This window comes from Ascaphus truei, chromosome 7 (assembly GCF_040206685.1).
Source record: "Ascaphus truei isolate aAscTru1 chromosome 7, aAscTru1.hap1, whole genome shotgun sequence".
NCBI classification, from domain to species: Eukaryota; Metazoa; Chordata; class Amphibia; order Anura; family Ascaphidae; genus Ascaphus; species Ascaphus truei.
The window spans coordinates 50,471,773-50,498,922 of record NC_134489.1 but is presented as its reverse complement, the minus strand read 5'-3'; the positions used below and the strand labels follow the sequence as shown (position 1 = coordinate 50,498,922).

At 40.3% G+C, this 27,150-nt stretch overlaps 1 protein-coding gene across 1 annotated transcript in view; it reads right to left on the bottom strand.

Moving 5' to 3' along the window:
- Window positions 1-6,654: 6,654 nt before the first annotated feature.
- Window positions 6,655-27,150, bottom strand: part of CAVIN2 (caveolae associated protein 2) — a 70,890-nt gene continuing 50,394 nt past the window's right edge. Inside the window, exon 2 of the mRNA XM_075608346.1 lies at window positions 6,655-11,455. Coding sequence (XP_075464461.1) covers window positions 10,673-11,455 — 783 coding nt within the window. The 3' untranslated portion in view covers window positions 6,655-10,672. The remainder of the gene's footprint in view (window positions 11,456-27,150) is intronic.

Sequence of the window (27,150 nt, the reverse complement as noted above, 5' to 3'; positions counted from 1 at the left end):
CCCCAGATTTCCCTCCCAAACTTACAAAAGAGCTTTTAGACTTCGGAGCTATATCAGGTTATAAAATTAATAACGATAAATCCGAAGCGCTAAACCTCAACCTGCCAGAGATGAAACTCCTTAAACTAAATTTTAACTACCGATGGTGCTCCTCCTATATCAAATATTTGGGAGTAAAGATATCGGGGAACTACCATTCTCTATACCATCATAATTATCCGGCCCTCTTTCAGAAAATTAAATTAGACCTAGATAAATGGGGAGCATACCAAATTTCATGGATCGGGAGAATGATCTCGGTGAAAATGAACATACTCCCCAGATTACTATATTACTTCCAGACACTCCCGATCCACATCCCTGGCACAGAATTGAAAAATATCCAGAAACAAATTCTCCACTTCATCTGGCAGGGGAAAAAAACAAGTCGCAGGAACAGTTCTACTTGCTTCAAGGGGGAGAGGGGGCTTGGGAGTCCCCGACATTATGCGGTACTACCAAGCCACCCAGTTAAGGCAGGTAGTAGTATGGAACGCGGAACCCGGCCAATATTGCTGGCTAGACATAGAAATGCAATACGCCGGCACGCCTTCTCTGCCAGCATGCCTTTGGTCCCTGAGCAGGGAAGACTTGCAGAAAAACAAATTCCAATTAGGACCGATGAGGCATACATGGGAGACCTGGACGAAATGCAAACTGAAATTTAAGCTCACAACCACCAAATCTCAACTCATACCAATTACCCAAAACACCAAATTCCCACCAGGCTGTGAGCCCAGACAATTTGAGCAATTCACAATCAAAAACATAAGGGCGATTGCTGACTTCCTGAGCATTGGGGAGTTCCTGAGCTACCAAAGGCTACAAAACAATTACGAAATACGGGGATTGAACGTCTTCAAATATCTCCAAATTTGGCACTACGCCCAATCAATATCACCAACGTTGGAATTTCCCCCTCTCACGAACTTCGAAAGACTATGCAAAGAGACATCACACCAAAAAGGTCTAATAACACAAATATACTCAGAACTAGAAAGGGCAACAGATGCTCCGGTTCATGACTACATGCTCCATTGGGCAGCAGAATTGGGCATAGTTATAGACCAAGAGGACTGGGAAAGTATTTGGGACTCAGCCTCAGGAACTTCCATATGTACCACAATCAAAGAAAACATATACAAAATACTGTTTCGCTGGTATCTTACCCCAGTTAGAATAAATCAAATCTACCCTCTGGCTTCCGACCTATGTTGGAGAGGCTGCGGACAAAAGGGTGACATGGCCCACATATGGTGGTCATGTCCAGAAATTCAGAAATACTGGGAAACCATACAGACTCTAATCACAGAGGTCACAGACCTCACAATACCCATTGATCCGCTGACCTACTTGCTGGCCAGGCCAATCGAGAACATTGACCGCCCAACAAGTGAATTGATCTCCTTCATTCTCACGGCGGCTAGATGTGCGGTGGCGGCCTCATGGAAGAAGGTGTCTCCCCCCCCCCCTAGGCAAACTGTTAAAAACAGAATACAGGAAGTTATGTTAATGGAAAAGCTTTCGGCCTTCCTAAAAAGGAAAACGGAGCCCTTTTATAACACATGGGAACCGTGGCTGTCCCGTATGGCAGATTAACGATAACCATCTCCCACAACAGAAGACAGTAGTAGCGGAGGAATATCGTGCAATGGACTGAGGAGGAAGGGCCCTCCCATCCCCAGACCCCGCCCCCCCCTCTCCATCTCTCCTTCCCCGCCTCTCCCCCTCCCCCCCCCACTCTCTGTTTCTATCCTCACGCCAACCCTGCCGACCCACGCTTGAAGGTCAGGGGCGCGTTGAGTCTTTCCCTCTTACTGTCATTAAAACAAGAAAACCTGTATTAGGCAAAATGATGTTTATTCAGCATACAATGTATTTCAAATCATGCCTAATAAAAAACTTTTGGAAAAAAAAAAAAAAAAAAGCTGCTACCCACAATAAACATTAAAAACACAACAACACTAATACCCACCTCTTCTACCACATGATTGATACCAGAGGCCGTGTGTGTCTGGGGGTCCTCATGTGGTCCCCATGGTTATCTGGGGGCCCTTGGGTGGTCCCTGCAAGTGTATGGGGGCCCTCAGGGCTTGTATCTTGGGAAGTTGGGTGTCCGCGGACTTGAAATCAATCTGGTTCACTGACGAATTGACGAGATAAGGCATCAGCCTTCAGGATCTTGGTACAGGGAATGTAAGAAATAATGTAATTGAACCTTGAGAAGAAGAGAGCCCAGCGGGCCTGACGAGAACTGAGGCGACGAGCACCTTCAATATACAATAGGTTTTTATGGATTGAAATAGGATTTTCGGTGCCCTCCAGGAGATGTCTCCATTCTTGTAGAGCAAGTTTGATGGCTGAAAGTTCTGTTACCAACGTCGTAGTTTTGCTCTGCGGAGAATTTCTTTGAGAAGAACCCACAGGGATGTAATTTATCATGAGGAGATTGCCTTTGTGAGAGTATTGCTCCTGCTCCGATATCCGAGGCGTCTACTTCTAAAGTGAAAGGGAGAGTAGGATCTGGGCGACGTAAGATGGGGGCAGAAACGAATGCATTCTTAAGAGACTCGAAGGCCTGGCATGCTTCAGGGGACCAGGAGAAGGATCCGCGCCTTTCTTAATCAGGGCAGTGATAGGGGCCATAGTGGCCGAGAAGTTACGGATAAATTTACGGTAATAATTGGCGAAGCCAAGGAATCGTTGAATCGCCTTGAGAGAAGTAGGTTGGGGGCAATCTAGAACTGTTTTGAGTTTGTCAGGATCCATAGCGAACCCTTCATCAGAAGTAATATAGCCTAGGAAGGAGGTGGAGGTTTGGTGAAACATACATTTTTCCATCTTGGCGTAGAGATGATTCTTGCGTAGGCAAGAGAGAACTAACTTAGTGTTCTGGTCATATTAGATTCTTGTTCCATATCACTAGCTGACACTTTCCACTCTGTTGAGGAATCCTGGGCCCTATAGAGTGGGAAGTGTCAGCTAGTGATACAGAACAATCTAATACGACCAGAACAGACCTATCACACCCGACACCCCACTTACCTCTTCCATTACCACAGAGACCTGGAACATCTTCCTCTTTTTTAGAGGATCCGGGCCTCTATACTCATACACCCATAAGAGGAAAACAAGAAGGGGAAAGGGCGGAGTACTTGAGAGATCGAGAAAAATGGGCATATCAAGAACAAGGGATGAACTTAGTGTGCTGGATGTGTTCTGATATGGATTTTGAAAAAATGAGAATGTCATTGAGGTAAACTATGACAAAGGTGTTAAGGACATCACGAAAACTCTCATTCACAAACTCCTGGAAAACCGCTGGTGCATTACAAAGTCCAAAAGGCATAACCAAATACTTGTAATGGCCGTCGCGTGTATTAAAGGCTGTCTTCCATTCATCTCCTTGTAGTATGTGTATAAGGTTGTAAGCCCTACGGAGATCGAGTTTAGAGAAAATGGTAGCGTCTTGCAAGCATATATTTGTTTAACATTTTCTGTTGGGCCAATTTTAATCCTTAGCAGCACGCTCCTAGAGGGCAACACTAATACGGTGTAATTAATATATTTAGCCAATCACCTGCAACTGCTTATTGAGCAGTCTGTGGGAGGCCAGCCCCTCCTTCTTCTAGGTATATAATCTCCTAGCTAGGTCCCTATATTTCACTATTCACTTTACTTGCAGACATGTGAGTGTCTGTACTGGTATATAGCAGTTTTTAACTGCACTATGTTATATAAGCATATGCTTGAATATATTAACCCTTTCACATAACATTAGTTTGCATTTAGCGTAGGTACCTGCTATAGAAACTTACCTTGACGTGGTTAGCAGGCTTGGCATTATTTGATCAAAGGATGTAACCAAAAGTCTCCTTTAACTTATAGATTTTCACACTATATATATATATTTATCCCCATTTATTGCTATCGCAAAGGGAGAAGCACAGGGATTCACTGTCTGTTTTTCACATTTGTATGGCCAATCTCTTCGCCAGCTGCATGCTCCTTACATGGAGAAGCGCGGCGATTATTCTTTTATTCATTCTCTCCCGTCTTGATTACTGTAACCTCCTGCTGTCCGGCCTTCCTGCCTCTCACCTGTCTCCCCTACAATCTATCCTAAACGCTGCTGCCAGAATCACTCTACTCTTTCCTAGATCTGTCTCAGCATCTCCCCTCATGAAATCCCTCTCCTGGCTTCCGATCAAATCCCGCATCTCACACTCCATTCTTCTCCTCACTTTTAAAGCTTTACACTCTTCTGCCCCTCCTTACATCTCAGCCCTAATTTCTCGTTATGCACCATCCAGACTCTTGCGTTCTCCTCAAGGATGTCTTCTTTCTACCCCCTTTGTATCTAAAGCCCTCTCCCACCTTAAACCCTTTTCACTGACTGCCCGACACCTCTGGAATTCCCTTCCCCTCAGTACCCGACTAGCACTCTCTCTATCCACCTTTAAGACCCACCTTAAGACACTTGCTTAAAGAAGCATATGAATAGCACTGTGGATATTCTGAACACATGATACATAAAGCTTGGCCCCCTGCAGACGCACGTACCAGAACTCCCTCCTACTGTCTCTGTACATTGTCCCTACCTACCAATTAGACTGTAAGCTCCTCGGGGCAGGGACTCCTCTTCCTTAATGTTACTTTTATGTCTAAAGCACTTATTCCCATGCTCTGTTATTTATTTGATTACCACATGTATTACTACTGTGAAGCGCTATGTACATTAATGGCACTATATAAATAAAGACATACAACACAATTTGTTTTACATTTTCTGTTGGGCCGATTTTAATCCTTAGCAACACGCTCTTAGAGGGCAACACTAATATGGTGTAATTAATATATTTAGCCAATCACCTGCAACTGCTTATTGAGCAGTCTGTGGGAGGCCAGCCCCTCCTTCTTCTAGGTATATAATCTCCTAGCTAGGTCCCTGTATTTCACTATTCACTTTACTTGCAGACATGTGAGTGTCTGTACTGGTATATAGCAGTTTTTAACTGCACTATGTTATATAAGCATATGCTTGGATATATTAACCCTTTCACATAACATTAGTTTGCATTTAGCGTAGGGACCTGCTATAGAGACTTACCTTGACATGGTTAGCAGGCTTGGCATTATTTGATCAATGATGTAACCAAAAGTCTCCTTTAAACACTATATATAGTTTATTGCTATTTATTGCTATCCCAAAGGGAGAAGCACAGGGATTCACTGTCTGTTTTTATAAAGCACACTGCCTGTACCCAAAATGGCCACAGTGAGCAGAAAGGGCAGGAGAGACAGAAATCCTGGACTGTAGTGAAAACCCGGCACGGATCGAGCAGACTCCTTACACCAACCCAATAGGTGTATATTGGGTGATAGTTACCGGTAAGAAAGAAAAACACAATGTCGAAGGTTTAAATATATGCCACAAAATGGAGAGAAGGCTTATCTCATCGGTCTGATCAACTAAAGGTAAACTTAATATAAAATGTCCCACCACTTTGAGAAGTCGATGGGTCTCTTCAAGCCCTGCTTCTGCCTGACTTGTTAAGCTCTAATATTAGATTTTTTCAAATGCCAGCAGCATCCCAATGTCCTTTACAATATTGATTTAATACTAGAATTTCACTGTGTGATTTACATATACAATTAATTTTGCATTTGCAGTCCTTTACACATTGGTTGTGTCAACACATTAAAATTAATGGACATAAATAGCCATGTATCATTTTCATGTTCTGATGTATGCAAATAGTTAGGAAACGGAGTGTGTTTCAATAATGAGCCAAATACAGGAATATCAACGAGGTATACTACTGTAGATATCTGACAGGCTTCAATGACACACAGGAAATGCTGTAATTGTGGATGTGCGAAGAAGTAAAGACATGGATAATTCCTGTCGTTTTCAGAATCATAGGTCGCAAGTGCATATTGTCAAATGTCCTTGGAAATTTCCATTGCAGACTTAGAACTTAAACTCCATGGGGTTGATAAATGAATGCAGTTTTGGAGCAATATTTATGTAAAGATTGTATTTGTCTTTCTTTTGTCTTGAATCAATGTCAGTGTATTATTAATATATTTTGCCACAATGTGGCCCATATTCATCACAGGGCCCAACTTGACACATATTTTAATCTTTTCCCCTCTTGCTATCAATTAGGTCTATTTAGCAAAGTTTCCTGGCTGCAAAACTGAGGCAAAATTGGACTAAAAAAGCACCAAATTGAGTTTCTCAATTATAAATCTGATGATGTTTTCCTTGCTCCAATTTTGGGAGACTTTGATATATACTGTAGACGCTATAGTCTCAAGGTGCCTTGCTCCAATTTTGCCCTGTGCGTCAGCTTATATTAGGGTTCGTTTTGTTAGTCCTTAATTATCCAAATTAAAACACTTTTGTAACATTATTCCTATGGCTACTAATACCTCAATACCATAAATCAGATTTCTTGGTATGGTTTAAATAAAATACCTCTCCCATTAAAAAAGCCTATGGCACCGAATGTTAATTTATTAATTATCTACTTACTGCAATATACAACAATCCTTTAGCTAAATGAAAAATGCATTCATCCGAAAAACAAATAAATGTACTATACAACATTTTATTATTTTATGTGTGATTTATTTACCTCATTATACTTGTTACAGAGGCTTTAATAATGGTCAAAACGTGAATATAGACAATAAACTTCTGCTTTTCAGTAGATATACAGTAGTGTGATTTTTAGAAGACTGGGATTTGCCAAACATTGCTTCAAGCTCATATTATGATCTATACTATAGAATGCTTCATTAGTACAATCAAGTTAATTCAGAGACACAAAACAATACTTCATAAAAGTTTCACAGATACAATATTTTGTAAAACCTTGTGCTGTTCATTATTTTGATACACAGAATGTGCCAGGTGCTTAAATCTAAATTTTCATTACAAATGCTTAACATTTTTTGGAGCAATATAAACTGAAGTGTAAAATAAAAAGAGAGATATATGTTTTCTTCTCAGGACCCCAAAGTGCATGTCTCCGATTTATGAAATGATGTAAAACATTGGAAGTATCATTCAATCTGAATTAAGTGCTTTTAAATTCATTTATAGCTAGTCTGGCTTCTGGCTCTTCTGAAGAGCACAAACTTGTTGCTGCCATTAATAATAGAAGGTAAAAAAGAAGGGAGTGGAAATATGTTTGTGCTGTTCTACAGAAAACAGAAGGCAGAGGGAAGCTCAATAAATCTCAATACACTTCACCTTTCCAGTGTCATAAGTTACATCACAAATCAAAGCTGGTTGCATCTTGACCCCCCCAGAAGAAAAAAAAGATATAGGAATAATATTCCCTCTTTTATTCCCTAGAGTTTCCTGGATAACACTGAACTGCCTCAAAAATGATCAGGTTACAACTAACATTTGTGAATGAATACAAGGTTGAAGAGCTAATAGTAACATAGAAACAGATTTGACCACATACAGTATTGGGCCATACTTACTAAGCAGTATTAAGCCATAAGATGACACCTTACCATTCAAATTGTTCAATGTCGTACAGCACTGTAAAGGTTTTTTAATGGTTTAGCACCGCTCAGTAAGTATGGCTTTATGACTGTGGTATGTTGATTGCAGGTGCAGACAGCAATATATTCTTGTATCTTTGCATTCAACACAAGTTCTTCCTTCATATACATATCCTGCATAGGGGATAATTCAATAATCTGAAGTGGGCAATCACATCATTATCGGTTGAAAATGCACCATCTAGGTCAATGGGAGTTTTTAGTCAATAAAGTGTGAACGACCGCTGTGGAGTGTATTCATCTGACCCTTAATGGTATCAGCATCAGATAATTTTATTAACAAAAGTACAACAGGTGCTTGGATATTCTTTGCTCCTAAATTTTTCAAGAACCAAGCATTTTAAGTGCAACAGAACACAATTGTATGATGCCATCAATATCCCATACATAACATCAACATATTAATACAAAAGAAAAATCAAAGCATATGTTTGAGTCTAGCAGTACATTAGTGGAAAATAATTGGGCCGCAAACATATTTTATCTGGTAAAATGATAATTATCCCACTTAATATTCATCCCCTAAGAAGTTTTCAGTACAAAGTCTTTCTTTCAACACACTAAGAATAATTTCATCTCTATATATCTTATCACCTTTCAAAGATCATATTTACTTTATACTTTCCTAAAAAAAAAAAAAAAAACACTTTCCCAAAATTCAGAAAGCAACTAGTTACCAGTGAGTATAACTTTTGCTAAGCAATATATATAAAAATATATATATAAGGTATATAAATTCTGGTGCTTTTTAAAAATACTTATTAATGCAAAGCTGTTTAGGAGCAAGGTATATTTTATTTTTTTAGCTGAGTGTACACCATGCTAAATTAAAATCTTTGTTAACTGATAGATTAGAGCTTTCTAATACGGAAATGTTTCCATCTTTTATTTCAATGGAATCTGTTTTCTTTCGTGAATTACATATATTTTTGTCTTTTTCATTATTTTTCTTGTCTTGTATAATGAATACATTTTTTTCTACAAAGCAACATTAGGCTTCAGTTGTTATACATTTTCTGCTTGTATAATGCTTGTTACAAACATTTATTACAATAAAAAACTAGCAAGGGATTATTCAATGAGTGGAGTAGAATACAGGAATAAGACATACAGGAGTATTGCAGGTGATTTATTTATATATCTTGGTTCACTGCTAATGTACAAGGCAAAAGCGTATTGCTGTTGCCAGGTTTATGCACAAAGAATGTTATACTTGGTGACAGAAGACAGATCCTTAAAAAACTTAATCCAATTAAAAGGCATGAGCCATTACAGTAACTAGCATTACGTTAGAGCCTTTTTCTTCTCCTTTTGATGTGAAGAAGAAATTGCTGTGCTGTTTTGCAAATTGGTCCCACTTTTTATGTGATGAATCAATGTCAGCCAGGTCAACATTGCTTATGAAGTGCCGACTAACCTAGTCTTACTAACTGCAGGATATACAATTTTCCTCTATGTTTTAAAATCCTTCCTGGGTTGTCATTGTGTATTTTGTGAAAGTAACAGAGTGCAAAAGTAATGCAAACGAGTTTAAAGAGGAATTGCTGTTTTGGGGCATATGTACTAAGAGCATATTTTTGATCGTCAACATTTTAGTGCTAAAAGATAGTACAAACCTTCATAGAAAAGTGCACTGTATACAGTATATGAAGGCTTCATACAAATAAAGCATTATTAGTTGTTTGAAATGAATTTTGACGCACTGTTATGTTGAATAACTGATACAATTTAAATTAAAACAGAATTGTGTGAATTTCTTATTTATAACTAGTATGCCTACTAGTAAATATAAATTATTAGTGATACTGTTTAGAATTGCTATACTGTGAAAATAACATATTGGGGCCTATGCAGAGAGCAGCGCTATTTCGAAATTCGCCATTTTTTGGAGATAATCGCGCAGAAAACAGCAGAAAATGGAGATTTCCGAAAAACGCGCCAATTTTTCTTTTCTATTTGTAAAACTCGCCTCGCGGCTGGCGAAAACCTCAATCTCGCCAGTTTTACAAATATCCTAATGCAGAGAGCCGCGAACGGCATCTAGCGGCTGTTCGCGCCAATAAAATGGCGCTATTGTCTCCTTTTTCCCTCGCCAGAAAAAATTGGCAAGAAGCGGCCGCTCGCGGCCATTGCAAAGGGAAAAAAAAAGGCGCGCATTTGTTTTTACAAGTTTCTGAAGCGCGCATCTCGCCAATTTAAACTCGCCAGACGCATCCATGTTAAACATAGCAGAATTCGCACTTTTCTGCATATGGAGAATAAAACTCTCCAAAAAAGCTACTTTTTATGAAATTCGCCATTTTTCAAATTCGCTGCTCTCTGCATAGGCCCCATTGTGTTAACCTATTGTTTACAATGAAATGTGTGCTGCAGCAAATACATTTTTAGTTGATACATATCAATTTAATTCTGCTCTAATACTATTCACAGACATTTGAGGGGTTTTGCCAACTTGAAGTTAGTGAATGATTTTTAAGCACTTTCTAATTATTTTGTTGTACACAGAAACATTCTTTTTCATTACCTACCATTAATATCTGGTCGCATAGCACAGTCCACTTCTGTACAGCAATAAAAGGTAAAAGCAATTGTTTTGATTGCGCAGATTCCAAAACATTAATGTAGTACATACACACAAAAGCACAATTTAAAATTAGATTTCCAAGCACCAATTTTGAGCCAAAAAAGACGCTTGCAACACTTAGTACATAGGCCCCTATGTGGTAAACTAATCCTATTTAGGTTACTTTAATAAACATTAATTTATTAAGACTCTACACTTCACAGACATATTCTTGATGTTGTAGTTAAACAACACAGCTTCAGGTTGAACGATACCTCAAATTGATAACTGATATTTAATGTATTAATAATAAAAGCTTTCAAGGTTGTCAATGTCGCTGATCTAAATGTATTTAGATGAGGAACTAGTGTTTTTTTCCCACTAGCTAACATGAAACCCACCTCTGTTTGACAAAGAAACATTATTGTGCAATTTTCCTCAAACCACATAATCTGTGTTTAGATAATTGAATTTCAGATACTTCTATGCACTTTGGTCTATTTGTAGAGCAGTTGAGTGAGTGGGTTCTTCATAAGATTCTTCTGTGTCTTCAGGCATTGGTTTATAATCAGTGCTAAATGGATTCTCGCTTTCAAATTCCAGTTCATTCTCACCTTCTTCCTCGTCTTCAATGATAGAGAGCTCAATGTTATTCACTACTTGACTTTCTTCTGTCTTGGTCTCTTTCTGCATTGAATCTACTATTGCTTTTATCTCCTCATGAGGAAATGACACTTCAGATGTCTTCTCACTCAATGAACTCTTATCATGATCATCCACAGCTTTCTCTGCTACAACTTCCATAGTAGATTCGTCTGTGTTTTCAGCAGGAGTCTCGCCATCCTGTGTTGTCTTCACATTGAAAGTAAGTGGGGCAACTTTAAACGATGAACTTTTTGACGATTTGTTTTGGGATTGGGTGAAAGACTTTTTAATTTTTTCCCTCCTTTCTGGCGACACAATCTTGGTGCTGATTTTGTTCATCTTCTTCTCAATGTTTTGACGAGAAAAGGCCTTCTTCAGGCTATCTACTTTTTTGAGGCTTGATCTTTTAATTTTTTCAGCTCTGGTTTGTTCTAACTTTTCATCGATGCTGTCATCCTGTGCATCATCTTCAGGATTTATTTCATCATCTGAAGACAGGTCAATTGTGTGCATTGTCTCCTCCGGATTCTTATGGTCAGTGGACTCTTCATGACCTTCTGTTATGCTTGGAATGGGTGTTGGTTCTTTCACAAAGAGATTTGCAGGTATTTCATTTTCTTCCTGAAATGTATAATAAAGTTTAGTAACTGTAATTAAGACTTATACGGTAGACACAATACATGTTCAAGGAAAAGTCGTTCTTATGCAATGAGTATGGAAGCAAAATAACATATTAGTACTTGATAAAACTAAAATCTGAAATCAAACTAACCTCGATGTGTGAAAAAACTCTACAATGCACTGCAAGCGACTACAGTAGTGACATGTTTAAGAAAGTACAGTATAGTATGGCCGAGCTCATGGTGGCGGTGTGGGCCACGGTGCACACTCCTGCAGCCCCAGCGATGTGTGCACGAGGCTACAGGAGATTGGGGAGGCTGTCGGGGGCGTGGCAAACGTGTCACAGACGCGTCACAGAGATGGTTCACCCTCATTGGCTGAACCAGCTCACATGACGCTGTCACGCGACTGCAGCCCGAAATCTCAAATTGACTTGTCTCAGCAAAATGTAGCAGCATCAACGCGTGCAGCGCCGCAGGCACTTAAGGAAGTGCAATAGCAAATCAGGTAACAGTCCCGAAAGTGCGCGCGCACACAGCAACGCCCCCACCATGAGCTCGGCCTAAGGCTTTAAAGCAGCCGTTCAAGCTGCGTTTTTTTTTTAATTTTTAATTTTTTTATTTTTTTCTACCATTAATATGTGCATCAATACAATCCACACAATGATAAGTAATTAGCTGAATTGCCAATCGATCCTTTCTCCTGTTGATCGATCAGCGAAGATTCGGATTGACTCAGTATCTGTGACTTTGTAAATGGTTGCTATAGAAACAGAAGGCTTGTTACATTACAATACATTAAAAATTTAATTCAGAGTTGTGTAAAAAAATGCTACATGTATTTTCTCATAATACAGAGCTGATTTATTTTAAAAAAAAAACCACACGTAGGATATTGCTTGGTCTGCAGCTTCAAATAGATATATGACTGATTCACATATGGTTTCTATACTAATATGTCTAAAAGTAATAAAGCAAAGTATAATAACATTGTATTGAAATGCATCTATTTATTAAATGTACATATAGTATACAGATGTAGCCTATTTAATTTACCTTTGGTTATTGTTACTCTAACAGATGCAAAGCCTAGCCAGGGGCAAAGTTGCCAATTGCTTTAAAATGTAGCAGATGAGACTGGCTGCAACTGCATCTTTCCACTGCACAAGGTGCCATATATACTAAGCAGTCTTCTGCCATACTGCACCTCCAAGTGCAGGAAGACACTATAAGGCCCATATCCATCAAGGCAATTGTGCGGCAGAAATGAGCACCATACTTTATGCATAAATCAAAGCCATATTGAATACAACAAGAATTTGTCCCAGAATTGCCCCTTTTACCCTGATACATAGGGTCTATAGCAGGCCTGCACAACTCCAGTCCCGGAGGACTGCAAACAGGCCAAGTTTTCAGGATATAACTACTTCAGCACAGCTGGCTCAATTAGTGGCTCAGTATGACAGAGCCACTAATTGAGCCAGCTGTGCTGAAGTACAGTAGGGATATCATGAAAACCTTGCCTGTTTGCGGCCCTCGAGGACTGGAGTTGTGCAGGCCTGGTCTATGGTATCAATGTAGGCAAAAGTTTTTTTTGATGCATTGCTCAGTTTTTTGGAACAGTTTCTTCCATCTGATGCAGAATGTTAGACATGCACCACTTCAGATACAGAGGATTTGGAGGCCAAATAAAAGGAAAAAAAGAATAATTCAGAGATGTAGACTTTGATACATATCATTATTATAAGCCATAGAAGAAAGATGCGAGTCGCTCAGGGTTCAACCCCCTCTTTTAATGTGTATCAGACATTGACCCAAATGACACTACAATCTTCCAAATAGTGAGGAGTGGAGACCTAGTAGGTACAATTAGACTACTCAAAACATATAAAATGAACAGATCCTACAGTACAGGCATACCCCACATTAACATACGCAATGGGACCGGAGCATGTATGTAAAGCGAAAATGTACTTAAAGTGAAGCGCTACCATCTTTTCCACTTATCGATGCATGTACTGTACTGCAATCATCATATACGTGCATAACTGATGTAAATAACGCATGTGTAACAGGCTCTATAGTCTCCCCGCTTGCGCACAGCTTTGGTACAGGTAGGGAGCCGGTATTGCTGTTCAGGACGTGCTGACAGGCGCATGCGTGAGCTGCCGTTTGCCTATTGGGCGATATGTACTTACTCGCGAGTGTACTTAAAGTGAGTGTACTTAAAGCGGGGTATACCTGTACAGTACTTTGTTGCAAAATGCACTCAAGTGGCAAGTCAAATGGGCACCTGTTAAAAATGTACTTTTAATAGATTCCAAAAATGTAAAAAGATGCGGGGGAAAATAAGTTAAATTTATTTAAACCCATCATTAAAATATAATCAAAAGGGGCATATCCGTGTGTGGTTAAATACATCTAGTAGAGAAAAGGACTAACTTTTGGCAACTTGGCAACTATTAATTTATTCTGGCATTACTAATAACTAGAACCAGTGCAAACAGTAAACACACATAATAGTCTAGCATCAACTTAGGCGGTTCATCACTCTATCAGGATATGGTACAGAAGTGTCAGTCAATCTGTTGTTACGAATGTAACAATACACCTTATTGAGAAATGTAATTTAAGTTTTGAGTATTAATTATCTGTTACCAATTGCAGCTGGGGAAAACAGATGAGATAATGCCAATTCAATATAGACAAATAACAGTAGTAATATGCTCAAAAAGTCAATAAAACAGGTCAAGACCCAATTGAACAATTTCAATAATGTTCATGATGGCTACTACATGTGCCATTAGGTGTATTTTTAATAAATCAGCAATGCAGTGTGATAGAGGTACAGTACTCCTATCTGTTCAGGCACCATTAAGCAGTATATCACGAATCTCTAGTTCTTAATAGGATGGTAGGGGTCCATAAATCAAATGGAGCAATGGATAAAAGAGAAAAAAAAACACACCCAACTGTATACAGGGTCTTTAGACTGACAATCACCCTACAGAAATATGCAGAGCAACGGATAGAAATCTTGAACATAATAATGATCCCAAACCTCAATGGAGTACTGAGTTGGAGTTTCCTACAGTTGCCTCTAAACTCATATTGAACCCCCACCCCCACAAGTTGTCTGCTAGAAATTAGTTAGAGATGCTGCTTCACCAAGTTGCGCGTCCAAGCAGAGATCTCTACCCTCTCTGGCTTCCACGTCTCGTGATTCGGACACACCGTGTGATCATACACCCGACACGCATTTTCCTCCACCAGAGAGCTTTCTCAAGGGCAATCAATAGTCCTTTCACTCCGCCAGCTATATATATACACACACACATTACTGGTAGTCATAGCAACCAGACATATTTAGAATTTTAACTCCTAGAACGTCATGTGGAGCCCACATTACGAGACAATAGTTATATCTGAGTGATGATCCCAATAAATATTACTGTATGAACAGTGCTCAAAATTTGAAAGTAAGAATAATAAATAAACAACATTAAAAATATAATGATAAAACCAGTAAGGAAACTGGAAAAAAATAAATGAATAAGCATATCCAGTATTATTCCAAATTAACCGCATTTTAATGTACTTAATGTTTAGAATAACCTCATGGTTATGATTTCAAATAAAAGGGCTAAAGGTGAAATCTTCATTTAAACTCAATGGGCGCAATTCATTTTTGATGGAATTAATATGTTCTCTCACTTTTCTCCTTTGTGGTCTTATTATTTCCCCCAAATACTTTAGTTCACAGTCACACCTTATGAGGTAGATAACACCAGTGGTCTTGCAGTTAATAAAGTGTCTTATTTTATATTATAATTAATAAATAATTGTTTGTTCTTGTATAGCACTGCTAGTTTTAACATAGTGCGTTACAGAGATATTTTTGCAGACACAGTCCCTGCCCTGTGGAGCTTACAATCTATGTTTTTGGTGCCTGGCACACAGGGAGATAAAGTGACTTGCCTAAGGTCACAAGGAGCAGACACTGGGAATTCAAACTCAGTGCCAGTCAGTGCCTTTGCTCACTGAGCCACTCCATCTCCACAATATCATTAGTGCCCGAAAGAGTTTTGTGTAGTTCCATGAAGGGACACGCTTGCATGTGTTGCATTTAGAGCCTATTGTCCGAGCCGTTAGCAGTTGATAGTGACTATGTACCGTCATGTCACGAACATGTTTAACTTATCTGATCTAGAAGTAAATACTCTTCAAATTTCCTTACTCCAGGAGGGACTTTAATTTTGTCTTATTAATTTTGACTTTAATTAATTTGATTGTGTAAAAGACCTTAATGTTTTTGCAAAGGAAACTACTGTTGAACAAATATCAAAATAAAAGCCTGCCTCATTGCAACTAATGGGATGCGTTAAAGAGATAAACTTTATATGAAGGACTTTATTTTCTTCTTAGAAGATAATGATAATGTTAATGATTTTTCAGGATAGGGACCTTTCACAGATTTGAAAAATAAAAATGTGTTTACCTATGAATTCTTGTCCCCATATAGAATTTTTTGTGGAACTTGTCACATGGGACCTAGAGCAACTAAAACCCAAGTTGAGTTTGTGATGGCGAGGGTGTAACCAGGTTCACAATAAACGTTTAAGCCTGTTTGGTTATCTCTGATCCATGTAGTGGTGTTTGCGAGTGTCAGTTCTTGAGCCCACTGATTGTATCTGTATTGTATGACATTATGCGACAATAAAGAATTTGTGTTTTTACCTTTTCAGGAGTGCCAGCAAGCAGAGATTGCTAGGCTATGAGTTTCAAGGGGGGTTTTATGGAGAAAGTCTTGTCAGAATGTGCCTAACTAGTTGGGTTCCAGAGTTGCGTGACACGCCAAAAATGTACCTTTGAATCTGGTCGGATTCCCGAATACATAGAGACACATTCCTCCAGCAAAATCTCCCCTTGAAAACGCTTGCGCTTGTGCTAGGATTCCCTGCTTCAGCACAGACAGAAAAGTAAATGGGGCATAGGTATGTGAGATGTCCCTGAACATGTCAAGGGGTCCCTAGGTTAAGGGGGATATCCAAGTAATGTCCAGGTCACTCAGAACCTGTATAGGGGTTCTGGGGTACTCCAACCATGCATAAGGTTGTGAGGGATTTTATAAGTCCATTTTTTATAGTGTATGGGGTAATTGCTAGTAAGAAATAAAGTGCAGCTTTTTATTCTATTCCCCATACCAGCAGACTTATAATAGTTTAAAGGGTATAGTTTTATTAAACCGTGTGTTTTAAAACATATATGCTTGTGAACAGTGAACAGACATTATCCAATGTCCTGAGTGAGTCATTGGGCTACCAACTTTGGTGCCAGAATGTCTACTCAGACATCGGACTTGAAAGCCACAGAGGGTGCTAGAGGTGCGAAGGTCATCTGGACAGGATGGCTAGTGAAATATCCACGTCCTGGGATGAATGAACGTCCTCCGGACTACCATTTGCCTTCCTAGGCGTGGAGGCGCCTAGCCCAACAGGTGGCTTCTGAATACCAAGTGGCCAAAGTGTATGCCCTTGGCTGATTGAAAAGAAATCACTTGCCCGGCTTCAGGACACTGGCATCTCTCTGATTGGCTAGTAGGAAATTTCCCACGCTCGAATTGGATGTAGTATTTCATGAATTAACGCTGAAATACTATAAGAAACCTTCAGCCAATCTGGACATCAGATTCTAAGCGCCAGAACAGCAGTGGCAAATTTGAAACGACCAAAAGATGCTCTGAAAGAAATAGCAAAGACACGAGTTCTGAGAATTGAACGTAGCAGTTTCGGCTGGGATTACAAGCCGAATTTAGTTCCAGGACGTTTGGAGCTAACTCCCGGTGAACTTATTTCAGCACCTCTGGAGGAAATACAGCGGTGGTGTCAGGAACTTCATGCTGATTTGAGTTCCAGGAAATTTCGGGCTAGTAAAGACTCTTGTTTTATGTCTATTTAAGCTAGGAAAGTCTAGTTTTTTTTGCCCAGGTCCCAAGTAAGTGTGCATTTCTTATGTAGTTTGTGTTCCATTGTGTGTATGCCTTTTCATGTGAATACATTTACAATTTATTTCATCAACCTGTTTTGGTCAGTGAATGAACCCAGTAAAAAAGTGCAAATTGTCTGGTCTCCCGTGACAGAGTTCTTAAAGTAACCTAACAAAGGAGGAACACAAAGCCATAAGAGAAATGAGTTAGAGGATAGATCTGACCCTCAAGACCTCTGATAAAGGGGGAAACATAGTTATAGTGAAAACTGAGAATTCTCAGAAAAGAAAATTTCAAAGTGATAATAATTGTTTTAAGATTTTAACAAACGATCCCACCTCGACCTTCAGGAATTAAATTATCTCAATTTCAAAACCAGGTTTGATTAATAAGGTCATCAACAAAAAAATATTTGAGTACATGGATATGAAATATCCAACCATTGACACATTTTATTAGCTGCCTGAAGTTCATAAAAATCAGCACTATCCCCCTGGCAGACCAATTGTAACAGGAAATGGTAGTTTAACGGAGCAATACTAAAGTAATTAAGGTCATTTGTAACAACCTTACTGTCATATAGAAAGGATACCAAGGACACAGTTAGGTGACTTAAATATACCAGCATTATTCAAACAAATGGAGTAAGAGTCTGCCAATTCCTTTTTGCAAACGCACAGTTTGCGATTTCAAACACATAACGACTGTGATTCAAATGTTAGACTTCCTCGTTAAACATAATTATTTCATCTTTGATGGTAGATACTATTGCCAAGTAAAGGGAACAGTATCAGGTGCACACTATGACCCCCAAAGGGCTTAATATTGACGTTGATTTAGCTGGTTTACTTTAGATTTTGGTTGTGTTTTTAGTATTTTAGATGACATGTATTCATATGAAAGTTTTATGTATATTTGTTCTGATTTTTCATTTATACATACATTCATATTGACCTCCCTTATTAGGTTTTACTAATTTACACATTACCAACATCTTATTATATTATTTTTTATTACCTCTCATTCTCCTCCACTTATGACTCCGCCACCCCCCTTTTTTTAATGTACGGAAATTATAAAGGAATTGTATATACTGTATATGTTGGTTTTAACAGTGCTTCCTTGACACTTCTGTTGTATCCACTTTGAAACGCATACAAGTTTATTTTATATGCTAATACACCCCAGAACGCAAGGGGCTAATACTGGTTATTTAAGATATACAGTATAGAGCTTGCGCTGTGGAACATTGTCTAGCCCTGAGGAAGTGAGGTCACGCCCTCATAAAAAGCATAGGCTAAGAGATGCTGGCAAGAAGTCCGGAGGGTGATCGTAATGTGTGGCCTTGCTTGGTTGCCGTGGAAACTCAAAACCGGAAGTGGGGTGGAACCGTAGGCGGGAGCAAGCGAACAGGATGCCACAACAGCATCGTGAAGGACTAACTCCTATGCAGATAAGCTTAGATTTGTAATCATTTTTGTGAGTGCATTACTTTCCTCAACGGTCACCAACAGGCCAGATTAGGGATATCTCTGCTATAGCACAGATGGCTCATTTAGTGGCTTAGTCATTTTGAGCTACTGGAGTTGGCCACCCCCTGTACTACACCATAGAGGTCTTTGGTCTGTGTGCGCTTTTATCTTCAAGTATTCTTGGCATAACACTTTAGAAAACAGGGAATATCTCCATTAAAAGCAGCACTGGACACCTCTTGACTGCTAATACCACAAGGATTGTTTGCTTTGCACACCATCTGCATAATAAAGGATATTTATGTACAATATTATACCTTTTCCTACCAGGATTTTATAGAATAGGATTTTTGCTGTAGAGCATTTTTTATTTTTCATACTACAGTATACAGCTCAACCCCCTTATAACGCTGTGCTTGGGGTCAATTGAAACACATCGCGTCATAAGCGGACCGCATTAGAGATAATGTACAATTGTATGCATTGTATAATAAAGTATTTAAGATACCAATAATCGCGTTGTAAAGTATTCATAAATACGAAAATTGGGAGCCATGCTTGCATCGCGTTATAACGGGTTTGAGCTGTATTATCATTACTTCTTTGGGTCCTTCTTTCTTCAAAACTTCACATATGCTCCATGGATTGGAGCTAGCTTTGAGGCCGTGGAATATGAGATTCGGATATTACCAATGGTCTTCACTCCACTAAATAAATGTGAGTATATGGCAAAATCTTAGCTATGAAAAGGCACCAGATTTATCAAGGTAAAAAATCCTAATACTTCTTTTGGGACATTTCTCTTTAATATATCTGGCGTATTCTGAGTGTTTGAAATGGGAGTTGAAACGTAAAAGAGACAGTTATCCTGCCTGCTGAAGAGCACAGATTCAATATCACAACCAGATAATAAAGGAGTAGTAACTTAGATACAATACAGTAGGGATAAAAATGCATACTAAATTGTTCAGAACACAGGAGGCAAATATAGAGAGTGTACTTGCAGACTTGTCCTTAGACATTCTTTTGATGTTGCCAACGATACATTATATAGAAATGATAGCTCCATTAATGGTCATTAGCTTTAAATTATGGAAACATTACAAAGTGGCTATGGAACATGGTTTGCATATTAAAACGTTTGTGTTAAGTATATAGTATATTTTGTAAGTTAATTCAATGTTAGTATCATGAAAATTAAGCGTTTTAAAGGCTTGTGCAACTGTCCTGGAATATGAGCATAAAATTCCAAAATACAATTGAATACACTTTTAAAACATGTATGCTGAGAAGTGGCTAATGGATAGAATTAAATTCAATAAAATAATTAATTTCTGTTGGATGAGCCTGGAAAAGTGAAACAGTACAGTTATTTTAAGCTGTGATTGGAGTAAAAGAGGAGCATATGTTAGCTTAGGGGTCAGCGACCTGGCTCTTTCCGCACCTACATGCTGCTCATCCGAAGTTGCCGCTCCCCAGCTGCTGCCTCAGGTCTCTTGTTGCCGCTGGGCATCTCCCCAGCTGCTGGACTGCCTTCTACACTGTCCCATGCCGGGCCTCTTTGATACAGCTCAACCTCATTATAGCGCGATCCGCTACAACGCGAATCCGCTTATAACGCGGTCTGAGCATGGCTCCAGAACTTAAAACAGCAAGGCAGCAAAAAAGCAGCAGGTGAGGAAGCACACAGGAGCCTTTTCTGACCCCCCACCATTTGAACTTTATGAGCCTGATGAAGCCGATGAATTGGCGAAACGCGTAGCTCCTTCCTTGTTTGTTTCTGACCCACGGGGGCTTCCGTAGTCAGTGTGAGCTGCCGCAGTTACAGTCGCACGTAGTACTTCCATCCTCCTGCTTTCCGGACGCGGAGACAGAGTTATCTGCGACAGGACGCCTCACCTTGCCACGGCAGTTAACCTGGGACTTGTTCGATGTGAGTGATTTGTGAGTTGTTACTACACTCCAATAAATGTTTTGATATGTATGCTGATACAATTGCCTCACTTACCTTATACCGCTACACTGGGGAGGAACCGGGCCATTTTAAGGGCACAACAGAGGGAACTCTCTGCCAAAACCCTGCTTGTGAGCGGACACCTGATTTCTGTCCTGTTGATCGGTGTGGACGAGTGTGAAACCCCACAGATACCAATTGAAGTATCTGTACTTACACTTGGCTGTGTAAGTATTATAGACATCAATTATAATATATAATTCCTTATCCCCCCCTCTCCCTCAAAAGGCCCTGCCTTCTTTTGGGCTTTCATTTACGATCAGATTTTTGGATACTTGGATTGTGTTAACCCCTTGCTCCCCCTGTCTTCCGTTTCTCAGCAAAAAAGCAGCGCAAGGACCTTACCGATATCTCTCTCCTCACTTCATAGAAGCTCTCCTCTCTGCAGCCGCCCACGTGCTCTCCTCTCTGCAGCTGCCCACGTGCTCTCCTCTCTGCAGCTGTCGTGTGCAGGGTCTTTTTTTTTAAACATTCAATTAAATGCTTTATTGACTAACTGACACACAAATTGAACATTAGTACATTTTGTATAAGACACATTCAGGGCTTGAACTCAGGACCTTCCACTGATACTGATACCAATGCCTTACCTCTTACCACTTCACCATAGGCTGGGTGTGACAAGACATACCCTATACATATATTTATCCTCTGTAAGGAGAATGTACTCTGTTAACTGTTAAGTTTATTACTAGATGTCTGTGACATCACATAGTCCCTGTGGTGTAGATCAGCGGTGCGAAAACTGGGGGGCGCGAGACAGCCGGCGGGGGGGTGCGGGGTTTACAGAGGCCCCACGCGCTTCCTGAAGGCACTTAAATTAAGCGCAGGGCCTCTGTAAACCTTACTTACCTAGGCTCTGGCAGCTTCCTTCCTGCGTCGCCATGGCAACGCGGCGTCAAAATGACGCCGCAAGGTCATGTGACGTCACGTTGCTATGGCAACGTGCCGTCATGACGCCGGAGCGCAGGTAAGTGGGGGTTAGGGGGGGCGCGGGAGTGAGGGGACTGCCGACAGGGGGGCGCAGGGAAAAAAGTTTGCGCCCCCCTGGTGTAGAGGTAAGGTACTAATGTTCAATTTGTGTGTCCGTTAGTCAATAAAGCGTTTAATTGAATGTTTAAAGAATAAAAAAAAAAAAGACTTTGCACTTAGCTGCAGAGAGGAGAGCTTCTATAAAGTGAGGAGAAAGATGTCGGTAAGGTCCTCGCGCGGCAAAATGGAGGTTTAAAAAAAACAAATATGACTGCCGGTGAAATTTTAACACGATCCCAGTTATAACATGGTCTAGGGGCTGTGGACCCCAAGGACCGCGTTATAACGGGGTTCAGCTGTATTTTTTCCTTTCCCTGATTCTGATTACAGTAAGTTTGTCGTATGTTAATGCTTATACAGTACATACCTATTAGTGTGTAATTTCCCCATATACCTAATATGGGGAAAGTTTTATTTTGTTTGTAAAGATAGCAGTATAGCCTATATTTTACAGCCATTTGGTGATCTACAGAGCAGCACAAACTTCTCCAATTGCTTCATTCACAATCAGTATAGTACATCAAAGGGTCCATATATAAAGCAAAAAGGTTTTTTAACGCAAAATTAATGCATGTCAACCTCAATTTCAATTCCCCTTGTGTGCACCTATTTACTGTGCTCACATTTGTCCATCTTCACCAGCTGCACAAAGAAATAGACTATTCTGTATGCACTAAAAAATATTTATGTGCGCCATAAACAAACAGTGCGTCAAAATCCATTATATTTAATATTCTAGGACTCCATTGCCACAGGCTCAATACCACATGATTGGCGTAAAGCAGACGTGGTGCCTACATTTAAAAAGGGAGCGATATCACAATTACAGACCTATAAGGCTGACATCAATAGTGGGGGAGCTACTTGAAGGTTTAGTATGGGATAATGTTCAGGAATACCTCATGGATAACACAATTATTAGTAATAATAAGCAAAAACTAGTTAAAAAACAACTTCAGGGAATCAAAAACTTTATATAAAAGCGTCCATCCACCAGCATAATCTGAATTGGCTCTGATATATAATATATCTTTATGAAGAGTAGGACTTCTATCAGGAAGGTAATAACAATATTCATAATGTGTGAGTACATTTCTTAAAATGTATGGATACAAATATCATACTGTATATCACAAGGTGCCGTATATTGGTGAGATCAGGTGTTGGGGGTACTAGTAATAGTCAGCAGGATTTATGACAGAGAGCTCATGCCAAACTAACCTTATTAGTTTATTTGAGGAGGTAAGTAGGAATTTAGACCCGGGTAATTAATGCAGTTGCAAAAGCTTTTGATACGGTGCCACACGAGGTTTGTGTACAATTTTTTTTGTCTTTATTGAAAATAAATAAATTGAACCCCTTTGTCAGGATTTTGCAATGAAATATATTTTCCTAGTTCTCCTTCTCTCCCAGTTCCTTTCTCTGTCCACCAGGTGTGCTGCTGTTTTCTGTATGCTCTGGGGTTCCTCTGTCTGTGTCCTTGTTGCTCCTGTTCTCTGTCCTTATAGTTCCTGTTTCCTGTTCCTCCCTTGCCTTTGTCTTGTGTCAGACTCCTATGCCCATGCTTCTGCCTATGATCTGTTCCTGTACCTGTCCTGTATTGGAGTCCTGTTCATATTAAAGGCCCTTGCTATTTAAGTAGATTTCTCAGTCTGTTTCCTGCTTGCATGTCCCAGACCTGTCCCTGCTCCCTAGTCTCAGTTCCTGCTCCCATGCCAGTTCCTGCTCCTGCCTTCCTGTTGCCAAACCCCACGTGTGACCCCGACGTTCCCGCTTGCTGCCTGCCTCCGACCTTAGCTCGTGACCCCGACGTTCCTGTTTGCTGCCTGCCACCGACCTCAGCCCGTGAACCCAACAATCTTTGCCTGCTCACGCTGTTCTGGCCACGAGGTCCTACCCGCTACAGGAGTACCCCGTGACACCTTTTAGGTTGGGCTAAAGTTGTAAGTGGAGTACTTTAAGGTTCAGTACTGGGACCACTGCTTTTTAACATGTTTATTAAAGACCGTGAGTTTGGCAAAGAGAGCAAAGTTTCAATCTTTGCTGATTACACTAGATTGCGTAAGGTAGTAAAATCAGAGCAAGGTTTGTAATTTATCTCCAGAAAGGACTTGGATAGACTGGAAACTTGGGAAGGTAAATGACAGATGTGGTTTAATACAGAACAATTTAAGGTTATTATTTATTTATTTATAAAATATTTTACCAGGAAGTAATACATTGAGAGTTACCTCTCGTTTTCAAGTATGTCCTGGGCACAGAGTAAAACAAATAATACATGGTTACAAGTACTGCACCGACACACTTTATTCGAGCAAATACCCAGTATGTACCTGGCAGATACCTGGAATGCGCCGCTCCTCACCTCTGACAAGCCCCGTTGCGTTTGCCTTCCCAGCCTGGGTTCATGCTTGGCTGACGGGCGGCTGATCTGTTAAATGATAATGATTAGGATTTAATAGGCTGCAATGCTTTGCGTGTCTACCAGATGGCATAAATTCATGAATTGTAATGCAGTATATATATATATACTGTGCAGTATTGCAGCCAGCGGGAATAAAATGCTTCAATCCCTGCCTGGAAAATACCTCAATGCACTCGGGCAGAAAACAGTCACAAACCTCAATACACCCGGGTATACCCGAATTCGTGGGACTAGCCGAGCTCGAATAAAGTGTGTCGCCAGTGTACAGTTACATAAACGAACAAGGTATACATTATATACAAGACATTGCGTGCACAGTTAAAGAAAATGTATATTATGAGCGTATGAAACAGTTACAGACCAGATTAAAGTGTGAGACAGCCTTAGATTTGAAAGAACTTAAGCTGGTGGTGGATATGAGAGTCTCTGGTAGGTTGTTCCAGTTTTGGGGTGCACGGAAGGAGAAGGAGGAACGTCCGGATACTTTGTTGAGCCTTGGGACCATGAACAGTCTTTTGGAGTCTGATCTCAGGTGATAGGTGCTGTATGTGGTAGGGGTGAGGAGCTTGTTCAGGTAGCTGGGTAGCTTGCCCAGAAAGTATTTGAGGGTGAGACAGGAAAAGTGAACTTTGCGCCTAGACTCTAGTGATGACCAATCTAATTCTTTGAGCATTTCGCAGTGATGTGTGTTATAGTTGCATTGGAGAACAAAACGACAAATTGAATTGTAGAGGGTGTCAAGTTTGCTAAGGTGGGTTTGAGGAGCCGAGCCATATACTATGTCTCCATAGTCAATAATTGGCATTAGCATCTGCTGTGCAATACGCTTTCTGACCAGGAGACTTAGGGAGGATTTGTTCCTGTAAAGTACCCCTAGTTTGGCATAGGTCTTGGTTGTCAGGGTATCAATGTGCATCCCGAATGTTAAGTGGGAGTCAAACCATAAGCCCAGGTATTTAAAACTAGTGACAGGGGTTAGGGTGGTGTTAGCGTTGGTTCTAATCAGGAGCTCAGTCACTGGAATCTTTACCAATTTAGTCTTGGTCCCAAATACCATTGTTACAGTCTTGTCAGTGTTTAAAAACAGTTTGTTTTGGGAAATCCAGTTTTCGAGTCTCAAAAAGTCAGACTGAAGTATGTGTTGAAAGTCAGAGAGGCTATGGCTGTGTGCATATAGGATTGTGTCATCTGCATACATGTGTATTGAGGCTTCCTTACAAGCTGTGGGAAGTTCATTAATGAACACTGAGAAGAGTAGGGGCCCCAGAACAGAGCCTTGCGGGACACCACAGGTGATATCCAGGGGGTTGGAGTTAGAGCCTGAGATGGACACATGTTGGGATCTTCCTGATAGGTAGGACTGAAACCAGTTTAAAGCATGTTTCCCTATTCCAGAGCTCTGGAGTTTGTTAAGCAGGATAACATGATCAACTTTATCAAAAGCCTTTGCAAAATCTAGGAATACTGCACCAGTGAGTTGTCTCCGTTCCATTCCACACTGGATTTCATTGCAAACTTTTAGCAGGGTAGTTACGGGGGAGTGTTTGGGACGAAACCCAGACTGGAATTGGCTAGGGAAATTTGTCTTGGTGTAGAAATCGCTTAATTGGGAGTGGACACATTTTTCCATTACTTTGGATAGAATTCGGAGAAGTGAGATTGGCCTGTAGTTTGAGACAGTGTTTTTGTCCCCACTTTTGAAGATTGGGACAACTCTGGCAATTTTCCAGGTCTAAGGGATATGGCCTGCAGACAGGATAGAGTTGACTATGGACGCAATTGGTTTGGCAATGGCTGGGGCACCAAGTCGTAGGAACCTAGATTGTAGTAAGTCGGGTCCACATTGGCTGCTTAGTTTTAGTTTGAGGAGCGCTTGTGTAATCTCCTCTTCAGATACTGGGCTAAATTGAAAATTGTGGGCAGTGTTGGGAGGGGGTGGGACTGTAGGGATACTCCCAGGATGAGATTCATGTTTGGGGTTTGTGCTGCGTTTCGCTAATAAGTTAGTGGCACACCCCACAAAGTAATCATTGAATGCATTTGTAATATCAGTGGGGTTTGTCAGAGTAATATCCCCCTTAGTGATATTACTTGGTTGTTGATGGTTAGGAGGCTGGAATATATTGTTGATAACCTTCCAGAAGTTAGCTGGGTTTGATGTATTTTGGTGGAGATTGTCAGCGTAATATTGTGCTTTTGCATGCCTTGTTTGCCTTGTGCACATGTTCCGCATGCATCTGTAGTGATTGAGATCCTTGGTAGTGCCAGTTACTTTGTAGCTTTTCCACAAGGCATCCCTGAACTGGTAGAGTGCTATAAGGTCAGGTGTAACCCATGGAAGGTGGGCCCCCCGTGCCCTTATTTTGCGTAGTGGAGCATGGGTATCGCAGAGTTTTAAGAACTCGGATTGGAAATAGTCGAGCGCAGAATCGGGGTCGGGAATTAAATCGATTCTGTGCCATGGGCAGTTGGTAAGGTCATCCAGAAACTGTTGTGGGTTAAAGTTTTTAAATGTTCTAGTGAGGAGAACTTTAGGGCTTGAATGGGGCGGTTTAATTTTCCTTACACAGTACACTATTGCATGGTCACTGAAAATATCAGGAAGGATGCCAGAGGATTGGATTCTGCTGGGGTTTGAGGAGAGAATCCAGTCTAGCAAGGAATGGTTGTGCGATTTCAGATTTATCCGTGTGGGTTGGGAAATGAGTTGCGATAGGTTAAGTGACTTGAGTTGTATCTGGATTTTGTGGTTTTTAGGGTCAAGCCA